This window comes from Mesoplodon mirus, assembly GCF_964341445.2.
Source record: "Mesoplodon mirus genome assembly, chromosome: 11".
Classification (NCBI taxonomy): Eukaryota; Metazoa; Chordata; class Mammalia; order Artiodactyla; family Ziphiidae; genus Mesoplodon; species Mesoplodon mirus.
This window is the reverse complement of record NC_138987.1, coordinates 96335358-96360260: the sequence shown is the minus strand read 5'-3', so window position 1 is coordinate 96360260 and position 24903 is coordinate 96335358. Positions and strand designations below refer to the sequence as shown.

At 52.5% G+C, this 24903-nt stretch overlaps 3 protein-coding genes across 6 annotated transcripts in view; 1 reads left to right on the top strand and 2 right to left on the bottom strand.

The window, feature by feature from the left end:
* Positions 1–235: 235 nt before the first annotated feature.
* On the bottom strand, positions 236–10991 carry C1R (complement C1r). 2 transcript variants are annotated; one of them, XM_082635507.1, is made up of 11 exons: positions 10838–10991; positions 9861–10089; positions 8402–8594; positions 7940–8086; positions 7650–7846; positions 7051–7198; positions 6834–6955; positions 4981–5059; positions 4476–4631; positions 1719–1793; positions 236–1122 (listed from the first exon to the last, which is right to left on the bottom strand). In XM_082635507.1, coding segments are annotated over exons 1-11 (2118 nt in total). In that variant the 5' UTR covers positions 10840–10991; the 3' UTR covers positions 236–352. The 2 variants fall into 2 exon arrangements, with proteins under 2 accessions (XP_082491633.1, XP_082491632.1); XM_082635506.1 differs by lacking the exon at positions 10838–10991 and adding an exon at positions 10184–10224.
* Positions 10992–12092: 1101 nt separating this feature from the next.
* C1RL (complement C1r subcomponent like) lies at positions 12093–24025 on the bottom strand. The gene is given in 7 exon segments (XM_082635544.1): positions 12093–14274; positions 16464–16538; positions 16664–16789; positions 18357–18543; positions 23077–23353; positions 23929–23975; positions 23978–24025. Coding segments are annotated over 7 exon segments (1584 nt in total). The 5' UTR covers positions 24011–24025; the 3' UTR covers positions 12093–13435.
* Positions 23365–24903, top strand: part of CLSTN3 (calsyntenin 3) — a 48839-nt gene continuing 47300 nt past the window's right edge. For all 3 annotated transcript variants that reach the window (XM_082635497.1, XM_082635485.1, XM_082635496.1), the window contains exon 1: positions 23365–23519. The gene's annotated coding sequence lies outside the window, so the exon portion shown is untranslated. The remainder of the gene's footprint in view (positions 23520–24903) is intronic.

Genomic DNA, 24903 nt, shown 5'->3' with positions numbered 1-24903 from the left:
AGCTTTTAATTCATTTTACACAATAGGCTTTCTCATAAAATTTTATTTGGAAGGAGTTCTATTCAATTACCCGATGGTTATAAAAATGGAAGAGGACAGTGATAACTAGAGATTGTGGAATGTATCTTCTGCAACCCTGGGGCGGGGGGGTGAGGGGAATAAAGGTGACCTTTGGGCTGTTTCAGGTGAAGAGTGTGGATGGGATTATAGAAAAGAGAATTTCTTTCACACAGTGTCTTTCTGCATCAGTGATTTTAATATGGATTCTTAGTGGTTGTCAACAACTGGTTAGCTAATTTTTCTTCTTTTTTTACACCTCGCTCTTTGGATTCTGACCTAGTGAATTCTGGGCTCAGTCCTCCTCCTCCATCTCTTTCTTGATCCAGTCCACGTAGTTGAGTAGTTTGGTGTAGAACCCGTACCCCCTGCTGCAGCCGATGCCCCAGGATATGATGCCTGTCGCCACCCAGCGATCATTTTCCTCATCCCTCACAGCAAAGACCCCTCCACTATCCCCCTGACAGGCATCTTGCTTTAGAGTCGGGTCCCCAGAACAAAACATGTTTTCAGAAAACACATCTTTCCTATTTTTTTTCCGGAGCCAGCTCTCACAATCCTCTCGCTTAGCTACGGGCAGACGGACAAACCTGAGGTTGTGAGAAAGTCTCTCCTCCATGATCCCAAAGCCACTGACATAGCCCATGAGACCCTGGTCGTAGAAGGTCTCATTGTCGGGGAGGCAGATGGGGAGGAGGTTGGGGCCCAGGGTGACACTATTTTCCAGCTCCAGGAGGGCGATGTCCCCCTCGAAATTGTGGGACTCTTCCTGGCGGTAGTCTGGGTGGATGCTGACCCTGCGGACGGGGTGGTTGGCCAGCTTGGTGATCTCTTCCACGCTGACGTGGCCCAGGAACACGTCCACGGTGGCGTTGCCCTGCGCTTCGTACTCCTTGGGGTAGAGCGTGTGCGCGGCCGTGAGGATCCAGCGGTCGCCCAGCAGCGCGCCACCCCCGCGCCCGTGGATATTGGTGAAGGCCTGCCAGGGGAAGTTGCCAAGCTTGGCCTTCTGGCCTCCAACGATGCGCTGCTTCTGCTCCACAGGGTTGACGGGTTTCCCGCACACTGGGGAGGAGAAGGGGGCGGGGGGGGGGAGGAGAAGGGGGCGTGGGGAGAGGAGAAGGGGGCGGTTGCGGGGGAGGAGTCAGCGCCCCGCACCGCGGGCTGTCCCCTCCCCTTCGCCCCCTCTTTTTGGCTCAGGGCCCTTTCTCCTCTCTCCTCCCTCCCTATTCTTCCGTCTTTGGCGTACGGTCAGCCTCTTCTCGTTCTTGTCTATTTTTCCTGGGGCTTTTCTCTCTCTCTTTTTTTTCTTTTTCTTTTTTTGGCCGCGCCGCGGACCCGTGCCCCCTGCAGTGGGAGCGTGGAGTCTTAACCACTGGACCGCTAGGGAAGTCCCTCTTGCTCTTTTTTTTTTTATTCCTCATCTCCCACCTGCTCAGTGAAAAGTCCAGGAATGTCGGGACAGGTCCAGCTCTCTGGGTCCCTCTGCCCTTCTGCTGGGGCGTCTCCTCGCCTTCTTCCTGATTCCTCCCTCACCCTGTGTCTACCTTCAGCTTCAAGCTGGAGTGTCTCTCCCTGCTCTGCGCTGTGCCTCCTCTGAGGCCCTGCAGGGCTGCCAGGGCTGTCAGGGCCACAGAGGACGGCGGAGGGTTTCCACTCACCTGGCAAACACCGAGGCATCTTCTCTCCTGCCAGCTCATTCTTCCAAATGCCCTGAGCTGTGCAGGTGTACCGCCCTGAGGGGAGAGGGGCTGCGTTCAGGCTGGGAGGTCGTGGGCAGGGGAGAGGGAGAGGACAAGGATCAAAGGGAAAGGTTCACATATATGTGGATGGGATATTGAAAGTGTTAAGAGGCTCCATACGTATATTTTTGTTTTAATGCTAAGTGGAAAAATCAGAATACTTAACTATTATATTCGACATGATCCCTATTTGTGAAAGGAGACACAAAACCTGCAAGGAACTTATCAAACTTCCATCAGTGATTGCATCTTGGTGCTGGGTAGTAGATATTAATTGTAGCTATGTTTTTTTTTTTTTGGCGGTGCTGGGTGGATCTTAGTTCCCCAACCAGGGATTGAACCCACACCCTTGGCAGTGAAAGAGTGGAGTCCTAACCACTGGACCGCCAGGGGATTCCTGGTAGCTATGTTTTCTGATCACGGACAGTGTGCCGGTGCTCGTTGCTCAGAACTTTACCTGCATTATCTCATTTAAGCGCCACCATGAGGCCTTCAGATATGCATCATTATCCCCATCTTAGGGACGAGGAAACTGAGTTTAAATAATTTGCACAAGGTCACATGATTTCTAAGTGTCAGAACCAAGATGCAAAGTGGGGGTTGTCTGACTTCAAAGCTCAGCTCTTAAGTACCACCTTGAATAGCCTATAAATAAGACTTCTTCCCTTTTTTTGCATGTTTCACACCTATTGTACAAGGCATGTGATTCCTTTCATTAAAAAAAAGTTTTAAAGATACCCGCAGAGGAACTTGAGAGTAATTTAGTAAACCTAAATGCAGAAATTCACAACATAGCAGCCTGAGAGTGTATGTGGGGAGAAGACTGAGGAAGTCTCACTGATAAAGCTGTAGTGGTGGTGATGGTGATGGTGGTGGTGATGGTGGTGGTGGTGGTGATGATGGTGGTGATGGTGGTGGTGATGGTGGTGGTGGTGGTGATGGTGGTGGTGGTGGTGATGATGGTGGTGATGGTGGTGGTGATGGTGGTGATGGTGGTAGTGGTGATGGTGGTGGTGGTGGTGATGATGGTGGTGGTAGTGGTGATGGTGGTGGTGGTGGTGGTGGTGGTGGTGATGGTGGTGGTGGTGGTGATGGTGGTGGTGGTGATGGTGGTGGTGGTGGTGGTGGTGGTGGTGGTGGTGGTGATGGTGGTGGTGGTGATGGTGGTGATGGTGATGGTGGTGGTGGTGATGGTGGTGGTGATGGTGGTGGTGATGGTGGTGGTGGTGATGGTGGTGGTGATGATGGTGGTGATGGTGGTGGTGGTGGTGGTGGTGATGGTGGTGGTGATGATGGTGGTGATGGTGATGGTGGTGGTGATGGTGGTGGTGATGATGGTGGTGGTGGTGGTGGTGGTGGTGGTGGTGGTGATGATGGTGGTGGTGGTGGTGATGGTGGTGGTAGTGGTGATGGTGATGATGGTGGTGGTGGTAGTGGTGATGGTGGTGGTGGTGGTGGTGATGGTGATGGTGGTGGTGATGGTGATGGTGGTGGTGATGGTGGTGGTGGTGGTGGTGATGGTGGTGGTAGTGGTGATGGTGATGATGGTGGTGGTGGTAGTGGTGATGGTGGTAGTGGTGGTGGTGGTGATGGTGGTGGTGGTGGTGATGGTGGTGGTGATGATGGTGGTGGTGGTGGTGGTGGTGATGGTGGTGGTGATGATGGTGGTGATGGTGATGGTGGTGGTGATGGTGGTGGTGGTGATGGTGGTGGTGGTGGTGGTGATGGTGGTGGTAGTGGTGATGGTGATGATGGTGGTGGTGGTAGTGGTGATGGTGGTAGTGGTGGTGGTGGTGATGGTGGTGGTGGTGGTGATGGTGGTGGTGATGATGGTGGTGGTGGTGGTGGTGGTGGTGGTGGTGGTGATGATGGTGGTGGTGGTGGTGGTGGTGGTGGTGGTGGTGATGATGGTGGTGGTAGTGGTGATGGTGGTGGTGATGATGGTGGTGATGGTGATGGTGGTGGTGATGGTGATGGTGGTGGTGATGGTGGTGGTGATGGTGGTGATGGTGGTGGTGGTGGTGATGGTGGTGATGGTGGTGATGGTGGTAGTGGTGATGGTGGTGATGGTGGTGGTGGTGGTAGTGGTGATGGTGGTGATGGTGGTGGTGGTGGTGATGGTGGTGATGGTGGTGATGGTGGTGATGGTGGTGATGGTGGTGGTGGTGATGGTGGTGGTGGTGGTGGTTGTGATGGTGGTGATGGTGGTAGTGGTGATGGTGGTGGTGGTGGTGATGGTGGTGGTGATGGTGGTGGTGGTGATGGTGATGGTGGTAGTGGTGATGGTGGTGGTGGTGGTGATGGTGGTGGTGGTGATGGTGGTGATGGTGGTGGTTGTGATGATGGTGATGGTGGTAGTGGTGATGGTGGTAGTGGTGATGGTGGTGGTGGTGATGGTGGTGGTGGTGATGGTGGTGGTGGTGATGGTGGTGGTGGTGGTGGTGGCGGTAGTGGTGATGGTGGTGGTGGTGAGAAGAAGCTGTTTATGAGATTCAAGTCTTTCTTTGTATCAGCTCAGGTGTTTCCTTCTTCAGCTTTATTAGAGCCTCTTGGTACCTCTGAAGCCAGTGCCCTGAATAAATATCTTAATACTCACTCTCTAGGGATTCTATTGGAAGAAATTGCGGAAGATGTCCCAACAAGAGGGAGAAGACTGCCGTTTGCATGGGTCCCTACCTCGCTCAGACTTGCTTCTGCCATCTCTGGTTTGCATCTTGTAATACGGCTCATGGCAGTAGTACTGGATACGGGCCTGGTAGGTGTTCACCCCCGTTGTGGTGGTATAATTGAAGGCTCCATTAGGCAAGATTCGGGGCTGCCCGCAGTCCTTGACTTGGAGAGAACACAGGGCGGTCTGAGAGCTGGGAAGGATTGTACTGGAACTTCAGTGGGAGGAAGGTGAGCAGTCTGCCCACAGAGCAGGAGTGGACCCACAGAACATGCTGAGAACCTTCGGGAACTATGGTGAGTGGGGGGCTCTTGTGATGTACGGGAACTGGATACAATGAAATTCAGCTCTGGGTACAGCCTGTCAGTCCTGCTGAGATGAGGGCTGACTGGTTCCTGGATGGGCCAGAGGCTTCAAAGGATAAGTCAGCGGAGGGTCTTTTAGGGGAGATGCTTAGGCCAGACCCCTCTTCCCTTCTCCTCGGGGGAGACACATCCCTGAGTTGCAACTTACTCTTGCACCTGGGCATGGGGCGATGCCATGTGCCATCATCCTGGCAGACAGCTGTGTAGGACAGGAGCGCCTGTTTCCCCTGTTTGATCAGAGATAGAGGTGCTGTTAGTACAAGGAGGTGCCGCAGCTCCCTTCCTGTCCTCGCCCACATGGGAGCAGTAGGGATGCAAAGTCATCTCTCAAGCCCTCAAACCTTAGCACCCATGGACTTAGCGTCCTTCTTCCTGGCCGGTCCTTTCAGACCAGACTTACACATGGGCACACATGAGCCACACAGCAGGAAGTCAGACCTAGGGCTAGTTGTTAGACCCAGTAATCCTCTCTCTAGACTCTTGCCTGTTTCCACTGAGGTCCAATTGAACCCCACAATTTTAAGTTAAAAAAACAACAAGCCCAGTTGTGTGTTCTCTGCATTGAAACAAAAGTTTCTGCCCTGAAGTAGAACCATGTTTCTCTTCCTCTGGAGCACCCTGCATCACCTCATCGCCCCTAGACTGTAGTCTTCTTAAGGGCAAGGGCCTTTCCTAAAATACTAGCACAGCACAGCCACTTTCAAGGGTGCTTGAGGATGCTGACGTATGCTAAGTGCTGTCGTAGGTGAGCAGATGGCAGGGACCAGGGCAGGAGATGGCCCCCTCTGAAATGAAAAGTAATTGGACAAAATGAATGAGTTTTATTAAGATCAACAGTCATCCCAGATAATTCGCCCTGGAACAGATTGCAAGAGAATGTGTATGAGGACTAGGATGTTCCAGTGAAATGTAAATAATGTGAGATAAACCGTGTGACTTGTTTTAAACTCTATGATGTGAATGACAAATGCCAAGGTAAGGGTGCGGGTGGCATAGGACGTGGCGAGTTGTAACCTGAGTGAAGAGGAGGGGTCTAGGACACTGAGTCCTTCCTGGAGCAAGGAGCAGTTACCTGGCTAACTCAGCTTGATGCAACATTCAAAGGTAAGCTCCACGAAGCCTGCACGGATATGTGTCGCTTTTTACTGTACTTCCCACATCCAGAACACTGCCTGACACTCAGTAACACTTAAAATGTTTGTTCGGTGACTTTGCTACAACTGAAGGACAAACCAAAGGTCTCTTCTCTGATTCAGAGTAGGTCTTCCAAGTGGCTCTATTGAACAAAGACGGGATGTCCAGTCCCAGGTCCCTGGCCAGGGGTAACTCCAACTGCATGCTTTTCAAAAACAGCATTTTAGTTGACCACCTTTTGTAAGATTGACCAGTGGAGAAAACCATATTCTTTCCTGAGTCTGAAAAGCTGAGGACAGGGTGGTGGACCTGGGGTAAGACCACCAATGTACAGAAAAGGAGCCCCTTCTGGTAGGTGGGATGTTGCCCGATTCGTGAATCATTGAATAAAGTCAGTTAGGTCTTAAAAAAAAACAACAAAATCCCCAAACCCAGAGCCCTGGAGCAAGAGGCAGGGGATTTGGTGGTAATCCTTGCTGTACACAATCCCGGTACTGTTGAGTCACTCTTTGCACTTCACCTGCGCCCACGCCTCTTTGGTTCCTAACTCTACAATGAGTTATTGGGCAAGGCCAGTAGCTCTTAAACTTGGCTGGGCATTAGTATCACCTGAGTAGCTTTTAGTAATCCTGATGCCCAGGCTGCACTCCAGACCCATAGACTAGTCTCTAGCAGGGGACCTGGGCATCAGTATTTTAAAATCCTAAGTGTTTCCAATGGGCAGTCAAGTTGGAACAGGCCAGGTGACCCTTCCAGCTCAAACATGTATGATTCCACTTGGGGCTGAGCCTCCATCTGCTGGGGGCCTGGCTGTGCGAATTATTCCTGACGCTGGGACAGTTCCTTCCCCTCAGCTGTGGCTCTTACCTCCATGAGCTGGTAGCCTTGTTTGCAGGTGGCGATGAAGTAGTCCCGGAACTCGTACTGGGGCTGCAGATCCTGGATGAGGGTGAACGAGTCTAGGATCTTGGGCTGGGGGCATTTGATGACTGTCAGGGAAAGCAGAGGGCACACGTATTGCAGAGCTACTGGCCTTCTTTTAACCCAGTACATCCTGCCTCCTTGCTGCCCCGGACAGCCTTACTTTCGCTGGTGTAGTGCAACTTCCAGCCCTGGCTGTCCCCTGACTCGTCTGTGAAGAACAGCAGGTCCACAGAGTTGCTGCTGGTGTCAATGGGCTCTGGCCTTTGCTTCCCACAGAACTCACCGATGTTCCTCTCGTTGGCATAGATCTGATGGGGGAGGAGGGAGGGTCACCTCTCCAGTTCAGAGACTTTTACCCAGGGCTGGGGTGGTGGTGCTGGTGGTGGGGATCCTGCTTTGTGTATGTTTTCAGCTGGAGGGTAAAAGGGATCCCCAGCACCCAGCTGCCAGGTGTGTAGGAACTTGCCCAACTCATGTGTGATGTTGGCCATTTCTGTACCAATTGGCCAGAGGGTCCAGCAGGAAAGAGGAGTAAGAGAGCCACGTGATGAGCCCTCTAGGCCCCCGTTGCCCTCTTGGGGTTTCTGGAACAGGGGGTCTACAGGAGTGAAAGGTCAGGCCCCGTGGGGGTGGGGTGGGGCCCAAGCAGGCTCCTCCCTCTGTGGGGAGCACCCGCCTTTCCCCTTCAAGGCTGTGGCTCTGGGACCACTTCATCTTTCCTCACTCTGAAGCCTCTGGGGGTGGGGAGGTCTGCTGTACCTGTAGCTGGTCGTAGGGACAATGTACTTGCTGGTGGTCATCGATTTCGAAAGGCTCCAGGAACTTGAGTTGGAGGGTGAGGCCCCGCTCCACCCGGATGCTGTAGTTGCAGCGTAGGTCGGGGGGGTAGGGCCGGGGGTACTCCAGGCTGGAGATGTAGCCCGACGGCTCTGTGAACAGCTCGCTGCTGCACTCAGCTGTGAGAGCAAAGCCGGGAGGGGGGTTACCCGGAGACTCGGGCTGGCCCGGTGAGCCCTTGCTCAGTCCCTGCCTCCCAACCCTGACCTCACCGTGGCAGGAATGCCGGTCCTTCTGAAGCTCATAGCCTGGACGGCAGGAACAGAAATAGCCACCAATGTAGTTGTGACACAGGTGCTGGCACAGGGGCTGGGGATTCTCCTCGACCAAGTTGAGCTGGGAGGCACATTCGTCCAGGTCTGGAAGAGATTCCGGAAGGAAGGATTCAGTTCCTGCCCGGGGACTTCTGTGGTGGCGCTGGTCTCAGCGAGGTCACTCACCAGAGGCCTAAATAGACAAAGTCAGCTCCTGGCCACCTGGGCCTCCCGGCCCCTCTAAGGCTTTCTGGGAACTGCCCAGTGGGGACAGGGCTCAGGTGGACAGCCCTCTTCTGGAAAAAGCTCTCTTGGGAAAAGCAAGGAAGCCCAGGCTTCCTGCTTCTTTGGAGTCAAGGTTCTCCTTTTCCGGCCCCTGTGCGATATGCGGCCTGGAACACGGGCACAGGGACCACTCACCCACAGCTTGGTAGTAGGCCAGGAAGCCCTTGTAGAACATGACGGTGCCGTTCTCCTCGTTGGAGAAATCCGTGTGGAAGGTCAGCAGCATCTTGTTCCCTTGGGACATAAATTCCTTCCTTCCTGGAGGGTTGCCCAGTGGAGAGCCCAGCTGCCCACAGAACCTCCCCAGGGTTTTCTTATCGGCAGAGATCTGGTGGAAGAAGGACAGTGGGGTAGGAAGACGGTTGTGGAGGGGACGCGTCCCACGTGGAAGGTCAGGGAAGGTCATCCTTCTCTTGTCCCAACGAGCGGATTGTGCCTCCTTGCTGGACGGCCTCCAGCTGCTCTCTGCCTGCTGGGCTCTGGCTGTTGCAAGCTTCCCCAGGTGCCTTTCCTCTGTCCCCTGCACCTCCATCCGCTAACCCTGCACGTTATCCTGTCCCCCAAACATCGTCCCTCCCCTTTTATAACCCCCAGCACGTTTCAGACCTTTCTTCACTCCCATCTCCTCCTGTGCCCGCTTCCCACTGGAATCCTGGTGGCCTCTACCTGGCCTCTGTCATTCCTTCATCCCTAGAGCCTGGATGGTCTGCTTTACCTTCCGCCCTGTCTTTCCACCTCGCCTTCGTCAAACCACTCACGTCCAGCCATGCCTCGTGATGGATTCAGCTGAATGTGAGCCTCCAGGGCCTGGTAGCCTTAGCATGCGTGGCCGAACTTCCCTTACCTCTTTCTTCACAGATGCCTTAACCCCTCCAAAGCAGAAGCCATCCCTCCCCCCACCTCATTCTTCACCATCCCTTGCCACCAAGACCCCTCGCCTCCAACACTGCCATCTCAAGTCCTCTGGGCCAGGAAGACGTTTCACTTTCATGTGATTCTCTTTAACCTCCAGGAGGTCTCCTTGGAATAGTATTTATTTAGTATTTATCGCTCTACCTGAATCCTGAGTCAAGAATCTCATTCTTATTGGATGTAGAAAGATGGGACTGGGACGGTGCCCTTGGTCATGACAGAGGTGAGGAGACTGAGCTCCCTGTCCTAGCTGAAGCCTATGCTTGAGCCGCCACCATGAGCGTCTCCCTTCCCCATGTCCCTGCGTTCCTGGTGAGGTGGCAGCCAAGGTGATACTCTCCATGGAAACAGGGAAACTGAGGCACAGCGATTTCCCAAAGAATCCTAGCAAGTAAGAAGATGGGGAAGGTTTTTCTGATTCCTGTAGGCAGTGCATTTCCTGAGAGTGGGGCCCGTACCTTCCCTCTGTGTCTCTCCCCTCAGTGCTCCCCTAGGGGCTCCCAAACCAGTGGACACCCACCCATGGCATCACTTGACTTTCAGAACCCCACTTGGCCATCAGCTTTTACAGGCTTGGGGCTTTGTCCACAGGTGGGGGTCCTATCCAGGGTGGTCAGAACACAAGTTCCCAGGTTCCAGAGACACCCAGCTCTCCCTCTGCCCACCCAACCTGGCCCCCTACCTTGACATAGTCATAGAAACAGCCTTCCGAAGGCTCCAGGTCAAACTGCCAGAAGACGAGCTTCACCCTGTATCCCGTGGGGACCGTGATCACAGTGGTGGTCTCAAAGTTGTCGGGGTAAGGCTTGGGGTAGAGAGGGGAAGTCACTTCCCCATAGAGCTTCCGAGGGGTGAAGACGGAGCCTCCCACCCTGTAGAACAGGACTGGCACCAGGACGTATAAGAGCCACCTGCCAAAAAGAATAAAGGTATCTGTAGGGCTGGAGGGGTGCAGCAGCCTTGTTGTTTGGGCAGTGGCTGCGGAGGGGGTGGGGATGATCATACCGCCGGGTGTTTTTCTCTCGGCCCATTCTAGACCTCACAGAGATAGATGTTCTTGGGGGGGGGGCGGGCGGGGGCGGGTGGAGTGCGGAGGCTGGTCTCTGCAGCTGTGGCATTGGTGCACACTCCCCAGGGCAGTGTCCAGTCCAGAGGTCATCACACTCCCTCCACCTCTCTCCCCAGCCTCCTCCTCTGCCCCGTCCCATCACTCCCCTCCCCTTCCCGGAATAGGGCTGGCTTGGGACCTGTTAATTGGGGGTGAGGGTTTCCAGTCATGGCTCTCTGAAAGGGCTCCCAAAGGCTCAGCAAAGGCCTCTGGGAGAAACCACCTATGGAAGATGGTTTCGGGCACAAAACGACGCCTCTCCAGGGCCGAGTGGGTCCCCCATCTCGCTGCTCCCTAGCAGCTGGAGGAGGAAGACAAGGTGGCATCAGCTCCTGGGTCTGAGGTCTCCTTTTGCCCTCAGGAGGAGGGACGGGGGGTATGTGTTTGCATGTGTGCACGCATGTGCACGTTGGAAGGGGTAAGGTATATATACGGAGGGGAAGTGTGTTCCCACCTCCCTGAGTAAATCTGGGGGCAGCGTTGCCTCCCGTGCCCAGGATTCTCTGCTCTGGCTTCTCCCTCCCTCCTCGGTCCCCATCAGCCTTACTCACATTTCTCAAGGCGTGTTTTTGGGTCTCTGACTCTCCTGACAGCGTCTTCATCCACTCTGTGTCCAGGGAGAGCAGGGTCACGCAGAGAAGCGAAGGGGGAGGGAATGAGGGGGAAAAGGGGGGGACCATTACGGGAGGAATGTTGTGGGAATGAACTATTTGCATAAACAAAACCAAAAGAAAAAAAAATCTGTTTCCAGTGTAATTTAGTTTTGATTTTGAAATCCCTGATGGTGGTGCCACCTGCTGGCCACATAGGGAAGGTCTAGAGATGGGTCTGCATTTTTAGGGACAGAAAAGCCTTTGGTTGGAGGCCCAGACTTCCGTTTCTAAATCTGATGGGAATTCCCTCTTTCTTCAGGGACCTTCCTGGGGTCTGATGTTGTTGTACGAGGTTCCTACCAAAAGGGCAGTGGAGATTGCAGTTGAGGGTGACTCTCCTTCCTGGACCCTTCCTGTCCTTAGTTGCCTGGCAGCCCTGGTCTGGGAACAGCCAGGGTTTCAATGCCCAGGATGATGTGACAGGAACAAGGGCTGGAGAAGGGTAGTGCAGGAGGGCACAGAGGAGAATGAAGTTCGGTTGCCCTGGGGCCCTGGCCTACTTCACTTATCCATGACATGTAGAGCAGGGATTGCTGTGACCCCAAAGTAGCACCAGGCTCTGTTTTAAGACACTTCTTCCCCACCTCAGTGAACTCAGGCCTGCCAATGAACTTGTCTCTTAGAGAAGCAAGGGCAGCTGAGGACAGGATAGACACATCCTCTTATCCTCAGAAACTGGTCAAGAGTTTGAGCCCCTGAGTGTCAGTCACAGCTGCCTAGGGCTGGGCAAACAGTGTGGCTGTAGACCACTAGTGACTTGATCTTTTCTGAGAGGAGGCCAGGCCCCTGGGAGGGAGAAAGGGCTCTGGTCTCTCTTGTCCTCCAGGCCATCGTGTTCTGTTTTAAACCTTTGCTCTTTGGGGAAGACTTTCTTCAATTCTCCAGGGCTCAGAGACCCTGTAGTGGTGTGCTCCCCAGGGAGATGCAGATCCAGAACAGGCCTCTGAGTTCTCAGGCCTCTGTTTCCCCTATGAGATGAATCCCTTCGGCCCTCCACCCACCCACCTGCTCACTTATCCATTTGGAAGCTACCTATTTAAAGGGCCAGGCACTTTCCCAGGCACTGGGCTCGCGAAGATGTGGCAGCTTCCCATTAGGCAGCGACCAAGTCATCACTGCATGTAGTCTGAGAGGAGGCACATGGGAGAGGCAACATCAGCCCAGGTTGGAGGGTTGGCGGATTTCCAGCAGGTTTATATGTCAGAGCTGAGGGCTGAGTCTGCCGGCGGGGCTGCTCCATGACATGATCCGCGGCGTGATCCGTGGCCTTGTCAGGTGAGGAAGGACACAAGATAGGGAAGAAGGATAAGGGGCAGGTCAGGAGGCAAGAAAGAAGGGGAATCTGTTTTTTTTTTTTTTTTTTTTTTGCTGTACGCGGGCCTCTCACTGTTGTGGCCTCTCCCGTTGCGGAGCACAGGCTCCAGACGCGCAGGCTCAGCGGCCATGGCTCACGGGCCCAGCCGCTCCTCGGCGTGTGGGATCCTCCCGGACCGGGGCACGAACCCGTGTCCCCTGCATTGGCAGGCGGACTCTCAACCACTGTGCCACCCGGGAAGCCCCTGAACAATTGTTTCTTATTTGTGTCTTTTTATTTGTTTTCCATTTGAACAACTGTATTTTACTTGTGTCTTTACTGTAAATGACATCAAGTCCTTACTAAAAATTAAAGAGTTGGTCTTTTCAGGGGGAGCAGTGTGCTTGATGTTGGGGACATGGCCCGGGGTGTCCAGCAGCTCTGGGGGTGCCTGCAGGACCGTCCAGCCCAGGGCTGGGCTCACCGAGGTGTCTGCAGGAGTGCAGCCAGCAGGAAAGTGTGAGCCAGCTGTTGTCAGCTTCACCGAGGCAGGAATTCCCAGGAGGGAGAATCTAAAAGGATGCGGGGATCGGGGAGTGGGCGATACAGTAGGTCTTGAGGACACCTGAGAGCTGTCGAGGTGTCCTGGAAGGGACATGCCTTCGCCGTCCTGTATCAGCTGTGGGGTTTGGAAAAGCCCCTTCATCTCCCTGAGCTTCAGTTTCCTCCTTGGTAAAGCGTGGATAATAACTCATCCTTTGCAAAGCTGATGTGAGGAGTCAGTGAAGTAACACATGGGAAGCGCCTGATATTAGAAGATACAAAACAACGTAAAGAGCTGTGACTATAATTGCAGCCAAGGAGTTGTGCTAGTGAAGCCAAGACTATTTGACTCTTTGAAGGTTGACCACAGGGGCTTTGAAGTGTTTCAGAAATGAAATGAACTGAGACTACTTTCCCACACTGCACTTGAACAGGAGGATGAGGTGACTTCTCTCTGGAGAGTGCAGAAGACGCCGTGTCCCAGGGGATGAAGTTCAAAGCGGAAACTCGAGGAGACGTGTGGGTGTAGCGCGCAAACCCGAAGGAAGGTGGAGGGTGAGAAGGCGGCTGAGGGACGCAGAGGATTTCTCTGGCTCAGTGGTTTGCTGCAGCTGTGACCTGAATAGGAATCTCTGTCCCCACCGCCCCACGCCCAGGGCTCAGTCCTCAACCCAGCCCTCTCCCGTCTGGGCTCCACGGTGGGTGCCCCTGCTCAGCACGCCAGGGTCATCCTTCCCGCCCATCACTCCTCTGATCCAGTCCACGTAGTTGAGCACTTTGGTGTAGAAGCCGTACCCCTCACCACACCCAATGCCCCAGGATACGATGCCCGTGGCCACCCAGCGACGGGCACGATTGTCCCACACCACGTAGGCACCACCACTGTCCCCCTGGCAGACACTCTGCGGCCGCGTGCTGTCCCCGGCGCAGAACATGCCGCCGGAGAACACCTCGGTCCTCCGCTTCTCTCGGAGCCAGGCCTCGCAGGCCGCCCTTGGGGCCACAGGCAGCCGGGAGTATTTCAGCTCCGTGGTCAACCGGCCGTTCTCCACGCCAAAGCCACTGACGTATCCCACCAGGCCCGGGCGGTACAGGGCCTTGCGGTCGGGCAGGCAGACCGGGAGGAGGCGGGGGCCCAGGGGGACACTGTGCCGCAGCTCCAGGAGGGCGATGTCCCCGTGGAAGTTGTGGGTCTGGTCCGGGCGGTAGTCTGGGTGCACGACCACGCGGCGCACCGGGTGGCCGCCCAGCTCCAGCATCTCCTCGATGTCCGTGTGGCCCAGGAACACCTCCGCGCGCCGGCTCTTCCCGAGGAAGATACCGCCCTTGGGGTAGATGGTGTGGGCGGCGGTGAGGATCCACCTGTCGCCCAGCAGGGCCCCGCCACCTCGGCCGTAGATGCTGGTCAAGGCCTGCCAGGGGAAGTTGCCCAGCTCAGCTCTGGAGGCACCAACGTGCTCCCTGCTCTGGGCGATGGGGATGACCGGCCGTCCACAGACTGGGAGAGAGGAGGGGTAAAGTGAAAAACCAGCCGCTGCATCTGAAAACCTACTTCTGTGAAGTGCTCTTTCTCCTGCCTCCTCAGCCATTTTAAAGACGCTTTTTAATTTTAATTTTAATTAATTAATTTATTTTGCCACACCGCGAGGCATGCAGGATCTTAGTTCCCCGACCAGGGATGGAACCGGTGCCCCTTACGGTGGAAATGCGGAGTCTTAACCACCGGACTGCCAGGGAAGTCCTAAGCCACTTTTTTAGACTCTTGGTGGGACCTCCTTTGAGCAAAATCGTGCAGCAAGCAGAGTTTGTCTTCAGTGTCTCCTGTCTTTGTTTCTGGGTCATTTCTCCATTTTTTAAAAAATATTTATTTATTTATTTATTTATTTATTTATTTATTTATTTACTTTTGGCTGCATTGGGTCTTCATTGCTGTGCACAGGCTCTTCTCTAGTTGTGGCAAGCTGGGGCTACCCTTGCGGTGCGTAGGCTTCTCATTGTGGTGGCTTCTCTTGTCGTGGAGCACAGGCTCTAGGCGCGTGGGCTTCAGTAGTTGTGGCACACGGGCTCAGTAGTTGTGGCTCGTGGGCTCTAGAGCGCAGACTCGGTAGTTGTGACACATGGGCCTAGCTGCTCCACGGCACGTGGGCTCCTCCTGGACCAGGGCTCAAAACCCGTGTCCCCTGCATTGGCAGGTGGATTCCCAACCACTGCGCCACCAGGGAAGTCCCATTTCTCCATTTTTAACATCTCCCTCTCCCAAAGCACTATGTCAGGCTCTGCCCCAGAGCTTTCTGTGGCTCAGGAGTAAAACCTGAGAAATGTACTCAGATTGGGTTAGAAAGGCATGTTTGACTCAAAATACTGGGTTTCAAAAATGGTGGACCCGAGGGAATTTCCTGGCGGTCCAGTGGTTAGGACTCTGTGCTTTCACTGCCGAGGGTGCCGGTTCCACCCCTGGTGGGGGAACTACAGTCCCATAAGCTGCTAGGCTAGGCCAAAATATTAAGAAAACCAACCCCCCCGCCAAAGAACCCAAAAATGGTGGACCTGAACCCTCATCTATTGCTGGTGGGAATGTAAAATGGTACAGTCACTGTGGAAAACAGTGTGGCAGTTCCTCAAAAAGTTAAACACAGAGTTAGGATGTGAACCAACAATTCCACTCCTAGGTATATACCCAAGAGACCTGAAGACATGTGTTCAAAAAGAAACTTGTACATGAATTCTCACTGCGGCAATATTCATAAAAGGCAAAAAGTGAAAACAACCCAAATGTCTATCAATCTATGAATGGATAAACAAAATGTGGTCTATCTGTACAGTGGAATCCTATTCAACCATGAAAAGGAATAGAATACTGGGACTTCCCTGGCGGTCCAGTGGTTAAGACTCCCTGCTTCCACTGCAAGGGGTGCAGGTTTGATTCCTGCTTGGGGAGCTAAGATGCAACATGCTGGACAGCTTGGCCAAAAAAAGAAAGGAAAAGAAAAGGAATGGAGTACTGATACATGCTACAACGTGCATGAACCTTGAAAACATTACGCTAAATGAAAGAAGCCAGACACAAAAGCTATTATATGATTCCATTGACGTAAAATGTCCAGAATAAAATCCATAGAGATAGAAAGTAGTTAGTGGTTGCCAGGAGATGGGAGAAGGAAGAGTTGGAGTTTCTTTTTGGGGTGATGAAAATGCTCTAGAATAAGTAGTAATGGTTGCACAACATGGTGAATACACTAAAAATTACTTAATTGTACACTTTGCAATAGTGATTTTTATGTTGTATGAATTTTATCTCACAAAAATTTTTTTTTTTTAATGCTGGGCTTTCTGGTGCTGTGGCATCAAGGCAGGGACATATTTTGGGGACCGAGAGCCTGTCTGTGTATCGTTAAAGCAGACCACGTCAAAAGAGGGTTTTCTCTTATTTCAACTCATCTGTCCCTGTGATTAGCTTCCTTCTGGCTTTTCGTTTCCCAGTTATCCCTTGATCCTCGAAGGAGGAGGGATGAGCTCCTTCCTTCTCCTTTTCTGGGCCTTCTTGGTTCCCCTTTTCTTCCTCACTTTCTGCCTTCACCTCCCCCTTTCTATTCTACGGCTGTCCTGCGCCCTTAGACAGGCCCCGTGCAGCAGCTGAGGCTTGTCTGGGAAGTGGCCACCGCCATGGTGCTACAGGTCCCCACTCACCAGGCACACAGCGAGGAACCTCCTCCCTCTCCTGTGTCTGCTTCCAGGGCACCTGGGCGGTGCAGGTGAGTGTCCCTGGGAGTGAAATGAGGGAGGCACAGAACAGGCTCAGAATTGGGAGGAGGGGCTGAAAGAAGCTTCAGACCTCTTGGGGGGAGTGAGGCAGGTAGGAGCTGGTTCTTCAGCAGGTGGGGACTCACCTGCGGGCATAGCCTGATAATAGGGCTCCTGGCAGTGGCTCTGGATCTCAGTGGAGTTGTCTCCAGGTGTGTTGATGGCCTCAGGGTCCCCACTGGCCTGGCTGATGGGCTGACTATGATTCATACCTAAAGGAAAACAGAGGTCAATAGGACAGAGAACAGAACTGCAAACTGGCAACCTAGGGACTGATTCTGGTCCGTGGCCATATTTAGTTTGACCTGCACAGTCTTTCTTTAATTTTATTTTTTAAATAAAAAAATTTTTTTTTTTGGCCGCATGGCTTGCAGGACCTTAGTTCCCCAACTAGGGACAGAACCCGGGCCCTCAGCAGTGAATGCGCGGAGTCCTAACCACTGGACCATCAGGGAATTCCCAGCACAGTCTTCTTTTTTTTTTTTTATTATTTGAATTATTTTTCACTGCAGATTGTTAATGCTATAAAAGTTTGAAAGTAACTGTGAAAGTAGGGTATGGGAAACAGGCATTTTCATATATGGTTAGTGGGAGTGTAAATTAGCAAAACTTTTGTAGGGAAATTTAGCAATATCAAAATTAAAATTGCAAATGTTTTTCACTTTTTTATTTCTAAGAATTTATCCTCATATATGTGCTCAAAGTTGTATATATGAAGATATTCAGAGCAGTACTGTTTGTGGGAGAAAAATACCTATCAGTGGAGGACTAATTAAATATATTATGATGCATCAATCAAAGGGATATTGTATGGTCATTAAAAAGAATTAGGCATGGGCTTCCCGGGTGGTGCAGTGGTTGAGAGTCCGCCTGCCGATGCAGGGGACATGGGTTCGTGCCCCGGTCCGGGAAGATCCCACATGCCGTGGAGCGGCTGGGCCCGTGAGCCATGGCCGCTGAGCCTGTGCGTCCGGAGCCTGTGCTCTGCAACGGGAGAGGCCTCAACAGTGAGAGGCCCGTGTACAGGAAAAAAAAAAAAAAAAAAAAAGAATTAGGCAATGTTAACCACATGTATATGGGATGATCTTTAAGACATATCATTGAAGCAGTTCCCTGTCAATCCAGTGGTTGGGACTCAGCGCTTTCACCACCAGGGCCTGATTTTGATCCTGAGTTTGATCCCTGATTGGGGAACTAAGACCCCAGAAGCTGCACAGCATGGCCAAAAAAAAAAAAGAAAAAAAAAAAAAAAGAAAACATATATCATTGAATGAAAAATGGCAAATTTAAAACATTGTGACTATTAGCAACACACACGCCCCACAATATTTATATTCCAGTGGCCTGGAATGTCTTTGGAAGAATACCCAGGAAATAGAGAACAGGGTCGTTTCTGGACAGAATAGCCAGGGATTAAGGGCCAGAGGTTAGAGGAAGATTATTTTTTTGAAAATTTTACTGTGGGCATGTATTATCTTTCAAAAAACCTGGGGCTACCATTTGAAAATCTAGAATTTCCCTTAAAAATCTGAATTTTTGGCTTCTCTTGAAAAACGAGATGATCTGCAAGTGCTGGGCCTGTAAATATGCAGGGAGACAGGAGCTGAGCTGGGTGCCCCTGTGACTGGGCTGCTCACCAGCAGGGCAGGCCGGGCAGCAGGGGGCTGAGCCCAGGTGTCCCGAGCCCCCAGCCTCAGCTTCCACTTGTCACTTCAAGATACCAGGGGCCAGGGCTATGGGCAGGGGCTTCCCTCCCTGCACCCCAAGGGGCTCACTCACCCACGGCTTGGTAGAGGGCCAGGAAGCCCCTGTGGAGGCCCGGGGTCCTGTCCTCAGAGGCGGGTGCATGGAAGGTCAGCCGCAAACTGTTCCCTGAGGACACAAACTCCCTCTGACCAGGGGGGCTGCCCAGCAGGGAGCCCTGCTGCCCACAGAACCGGCTGGGATCCATTCCACTGGCTGTGATCTGAAAGGAGAGGGGGGGCAGGCAGGCGTGGGGTGAATCTGCACCAGAGGTGGTCACAGGGTCATGCGACAGCCTGGACCCCAGCCCCGCCCTGAAGGTCTACATACCGCTGGGGCTCAGAAACCACACCACCCCGTGGAGCCTTCCTCAAGTTGCTTCCTGTTCCATTACTGGCTCCCAGGTTTCTTCCATCCATGACCAGATACCTAGCAGATTTCTTTAGCCTGCCATGCTTATCTCATACAGCCCACCATATTTCAAGAATTGAAATAGAAACTTATAATAACTGGATTATAAGTTCTAAGAAGGCAGGAACTACATCTATTTTGCTCCGCACTGAGTCCCTGATGCTCAACATGGTGCCTACAGCATCTCAGCTTTGAATCAATGAATATGCAGACATAAGTCCCTCCCGTCCGGCTTCCTCCACCTGCATCACATTTCACTTCTCTGAGTAACTTCCTATGGCCAACATCTGAGAAGCGAGAAGACCCTCTGCACAGACTGAGCCCCTGGGGTTCCTGGCCTTCCCTGTTGTCCTTCTTTTGGAGTGTCTCTCCTCTTACCCCAAAAACTATAAATGAAGCCCCCGCAAGGTATGGAATCTAAGGACACAAAATGTACACGGTGTGGTTACACTGTCTATTGTTGCCTAACTTAAATCAAAACCCTGCTCAAATGCCTTCCTATGGGTTCCCCAACCCAAGGAAGGGCACCTTGGAAGGAGTTCCCCTGGCCACCGCTTCATGTTTAATCTCTCTCCTGGGCATACAGCTCACTGCTCAACTCATTTTATTGCTGACTTTCATACTGATCCACATATCCTGGGTTCTTGCTGGCTCTTCATTCCTTCATTCTCCCCAGATCTTAGTTTCCTCTCCTATAAAGTGGTCTGTTGAGGCCCCTTCCAGCCAGGACACCACTGTGTCCTAGGGCAGCTCTCCAGTATCTGCAGAAAAGCAGTGGGGAAAGTGATACCAAATACCCGCTCATTCAGAAATCACTGTGTTGTGTGTCCTACACGCATGACAAGCTTGGGTTTCATTCATCCTTTCCTTTATTCCTTTGACAAACAGCTGTTTATTATGTTCTGGGTGGGAGATGCTGTGCTAGGTGCTGGGGATACAGGGCCATGTGAATTAAGACACAGCTCTGCTACCGAGGAGACCAGAGTCTGGCTGAGGATCCTGACCGGCAAAAGATGAACTAGGTTACAGTGTGTTGAATTCTGCATTTGAGGTGTGTGCGTGTGTGTGTGTGTGTGTGTGTGTGATTTACTCTGGAAGCAGGAAGGAGGGAACAATCCTATTCCTGAGCTCGAACTCCGTCAGTGACAAGGGAAGAGTCAGGCTGGGATTAAAATTATTCAAGGCTAAGGAGAACAGGGCTCTGTAGGTGCTCGACAGACATAGGCTGAGTTGAATAAAGTATAGTCCCGACTTCAGCTAAACCTGAAGAAATAAATACATGCATTTATCTCCTCTCCTACCTCAAATCCCACTAATAGGACAGCAGAGGGATAAAAATGGATATGTTATCAAGGACAAAAAGGTGAGGGGAGGTGAGAGCTGCTGAGAGATGCCCACAGAGTTTGGAAGGTGGAGTGGAGATGGACACATGTGACCTGAGTCTTGGGCTGGGGCAACAGAAAGCAGCAGGTTCTGATCACAGATCCCTGGGAGGTGTCAGAACCGGCGTAAGCAGGAGACGGGAGGATTCCTCTGAAGAAACCAGCTGTCACCAGAGAACACCCTTCTGCTGTGGATGTGCAGGAGGACCCCAGCAGTACATCTGGGTCACCTCGTGGATAACCCGATTTCCAAACCTGTCGTTTGACAGATTTCAGCTATCCACACAGAGCATCCAAGAGCGTTCTGCACGTCACTCTTAAATATGATTGGACAGCCAAGGATTATCACACGTTGCAGGAAAGTCTCCAACATGAAAAGCAGACGCCAGAACAAATGAACAGTACAAAGGAACTTGGTGAAGAAGAGAGAATACAGGGAGCAGAGAAATGTTTTAAAATAATCCCAATAGAGGGAAAAGAGTGGATATTGCCTCTACGAAACAAGAACAAGATTCAACAAAAAGGCACGTTTAGAAAATGAGAATGAACCTTTAGACATGAAAAAATGTTAGCAGAAAAAAAATCATTAGGAAGTTGGTATTTACAATGAGATCTCCCACAAAGTGGAACAAAAAGACAAAGAGATGGAAAACAGAACAGAATGGATAACAAAACTGGATAATCTGTCCAGAACCTAACAACAGTGAAATTATAGGAGTTCCAGAAGGAGAAAATAAAGTAGATGTCTGGAAATGATTTAAAAATTAATACAAGAACATTCTCAAATTGAAGGGTCTTGCAAGAGAGTCTCTGGATTAAAAGAACCCTGTACAATGAGTACAGAATGACCTGACCTGCATCAAGGCACATCCTGATGAAAGTTCAGAATGCTGGTAATAAGGAAAATATGCTGAAAGTTCTAGAGAGAAAACACTAAGGATCAGGAGTTCTAACAACACTAGGGCTAGAAGACAATGTCATTAAAATTCTGAGAGAAAATGACTTCTAACCTAGAATGTGATCCAGAGGAACTATCCACCAGGTGTGAGGGGAGAACTAAGACATTCAGGGCTATATAAGATGCTCTAAAATGTTCTCTCATTCCCTTTCTGGAGGAGAATATGCTTCTCCAAAAGGAGAGAGTAAACCAAGAAAGAGGAGATGAGAGTCACTTCCAACACAGGACAAGTAAAAGGAATCTCCAGAATGTGGGAAAAGGGAGCTCCCAGACAAGTGAAGGCTTAGAAAGCAAAGAACTCAGACTGAAGAAATAAGTCATGGGGACGTCACCCCATGTGGGATGGGGTGGGATGTCACCCCATGTGGGATGGGGTGGGATGTCACCAACTGCAAAGGAAGACTGAGAGACTGAGATTTGTACTTGAAGATGTCGAGAGATTTACTCTCCTGGCTGAGAGTTTGGGGGAGATTTGTTACAGAGAGAACTCAGCAAACTAAAAATCAAAACAAAACCCCCCCAAACCCCCAAAACACTATGTAGTTATGGACTGCTGGGAAATCCAAAAGCTGGAGAAAGGAAATTGTACACCATGTGCACAGATGTGAGCATTTTAAAGTCATAATGATGTAAAACATGAATATAGCTTTAACTAAAAAACGATAATAGAGGTAAACTGAGAGGATGGGGGAGGGGAAACGTGGGTGGTGAAGGTCTAAGAGAGATAAAGCTAGTCCTCATCTTTTACAGCTGGAAGTTAATAGAGAAATTATTTATACTTCTGAACATAAATACCAGATGAAACAGCTACATGAATCATAAACGACTGCCCTGGGGAGCAGCAATGGGGCAGGGGGAGGAGGCTGGAGATGATAAGCCTTGGCGTACTCTTATTTTTTTTTTTTAATTATGCGCATGTATTATTTGGATAGAAATAAAATTTAAACCAAAAGATAATGTAGGGACTTCCCTGGTGGCACAGTGGTTAAGAATACGCCTGCCAAAGCAGGGGACACCTGTTTGAGCCCTGGTCCGGGAAGATCCCACGTGCCACAGAGCAACTAGGCCCATGTGCCACAACTACTGAGCCTGCGCTCTAGAGCCTGTGAACCACAACTACTGAGCCTGTGTGCCACAACTACTGAAGCCTGTGCGCCTAGAGCCCGTGCTCCGCAACAAAAGAAGTCACCGCAGTGAGAAGCCCGTGCACCGCAACGAAGAGTAGCCCTCAGTCACCACAACTAGAGAAAGCCCGCGCACAGCAACGAAGACCCAACGCAGCCAAAAATAAATAAATTTATTTTTTAAAAAAAGGTAACGTAAAATTCTGTTTTTAAAGTGTCCTTATTCTGAATAATGCCCTTGTCATGTGTGAGGTTTTGCTATAGCGCCTCTAAGGGAAACTCATAGTCACCTAATCTTTTATTATATTTACGTCCAGCTTCCTAGCCTGACAGAGCAGGCACTCAACATACTTGATGATGGATTTTTTTTTTTTTTTTTTTTTTTTTTTTTTTGCGGTACGCGGGCCTCTCACCGTTGTGGCCTCTCCTGTTGCGGAGCACAGGCTCCGGACGGCAGGCTCAGCGGCCATGGCTCACGGGCCCAGCCGCTCCCCGGCACGCGGGATCCTCCCGGACCGGGGCACGAACCCGTGTCCCCTGCATTGGCAGGTGGACTCTCAACCACTGCGCCACCAGGGAAGCCCTTGATGATGGATTTTTAACGACTGATGTGTGAGTTCTTGCTTTTGACTCTAGGGATGCGCAGTGTTTGTGTGTTGCTTTCTGAGACTTCCAAAGGCAGGGCCAGACCTGCTGCCCTGTCCTCTTCTATGGGGCCCAGACAGCAGAGGGCACAGGTCGGCACCGGGCCTCCTGTGGGAGGCTGTGCGCTAGGTACACCCGGCCTCCCAGGTAAGCCTCGCGCCTCGGGGCCGGCCACCTCCCGCTGCCCCTGGGCTTCAGGCCGGGAGGCTCCCTCCGCAGAGCCCCTCCCAGCTCACCGTGACTGAGTCCCGGTCACAGTCCGGGGATGGCTCCAGGTCAAAGTCCTGGAAGACGAGCCTCACGGCAAAGCCCTCTGGAGCCTCGATGTCCGTGGAGCTCTCTTGGCCTTTAACATATGGTTCTGGGTACCCCGGGGACGTCAGCTTCTGGGGCAGCGGCTGGGCCAAGAGCACGGAGCCCTGCGTGGGGCAAGCCTGGAGGACTCCCCAGAGGAGCAGCCACCACCTGGGAGTGGGCGAGGGCAGATGGGACCACATGGCTGTGGCCTGGAGCCTGCTGAGATATGAACGGGGCAGGCAGTGCTGAGGGCTGAGAGGCCTGGCAAAGGCTCAGCAGCGGTGGCCTCAGCCCTTGACGCCTGGGCACCTCTGGCCACTCCCTTATTGCCCCCCCCACCCCGGTTCTTTCAGCCTCCTCCTGGTCAGCCCGCGCTAGGAAGGTGAGTTTTCCACCATTGCCCACCTCCCTGGAGAGTCTCATCCCCGCAGGGGTTGCTTTCTGCTTCAGCCAGCCTCCCCTGGGGTCTGAGGGAGCGACAGGAGTACAAGTGAGGGCCATTTATTATTTTATTTTTCTGGCCACATGGCATGTGGGGTCTTAGTTCCCTGACTAGGGATCAAACGGCCCCCCTGCGGTGGGAGCATCAGTGTTAACCGCTGGACCGCCAGGGAAGCCCCAGGGACATTTAAAGGTGACGGGGTCCTCTCTGGAGCGTTGAGCCTGAGCACGCCCGGGAAGGGCTGCTGGAGGCCGTGTGTGTATTCATCTGACCCTGGGTCCCCTTCCGCATCCCCACCCTCCTCCTCCGCAGCCTCCCCAGCCTCTCCAGCCCCTCCAGGCACACTCACGTGTTGCCTGGGCAGCGAGTGGAATGGGGCTTCCCCAGAGACAGTTCCCCCACTCTGAGTCCGGGCATCTGGAAGCCGACATCTGAGCCCTGAGGGAACCTGGCCCGGGCCAGGGAACAGGAAGTGGGGCTGGAGAAGGCCCTGCGGGGGAGGAGGGAGAAGTTACTGGAAATGCGTTGAGTAACTCTCGGCAGTTCCCTTTTTCTAATTCTCTGGCTTGAGCGCCACCTGCTGTCTGATTCAGGAATAGCTCACCCACCGCAACTCGGGAAAAACATCTCGAAAACCACGCTGGCCCTCAGGAGAGACCAGGGGTGGGAGGGCACTGACTCCTGACTCTTTTGCACTATTTAAAACTATTTAATTTTTACCATGTGCATGTATCACACACGGTAGGATGGCTCCTTGTGAGTTAGGCTGTCCCCTTTAATGGGCCATACCTCTCCCTCCCTGACCTCTTGGCTCATTCTGTGACCAGCCTCTTGTAGAAACTGAAGTTTGTGAGCCTGAACTGGAGCCCCTCCTTCCCCCTCCCTCCTCACCAAGCATGGCTGGCGGCACTCACTTAGGTAGTCTTTGAATCCTGCCCACAACCCCTGGACGCTGCTGGTCCAGCAGGGTCAGGCTGGCGCAGGGCCGGGGTCAGGCCCAGGTCGCCGAAGCTTCTTTAGGCAGATACCCGGGGCCATGTCTGTGAGCAGGGGCTGCCCTCCCTGAACCCCCAGGGGGGACTCTCACCCACAGCTTGGTAGGGGACCAGGAAGCCCTTGTGGAGGCTGGGAGTCCTGTTCTAAGAGGTCATCCGCAAACTGTTCCCCGTGGAAACAGACTCCCTCTGACCAGTGAGCGAGGGGGTGGGGTGTGCCCACTGGGGATCCCTGCTGCCCACAGAGCTGGCTCACAACAGTCTGCACACCCACTGTGATTGGAGAGGGGAGGGGAGGGTGTGTAGGCAGGTGTGGGCAGCCTCTGCAC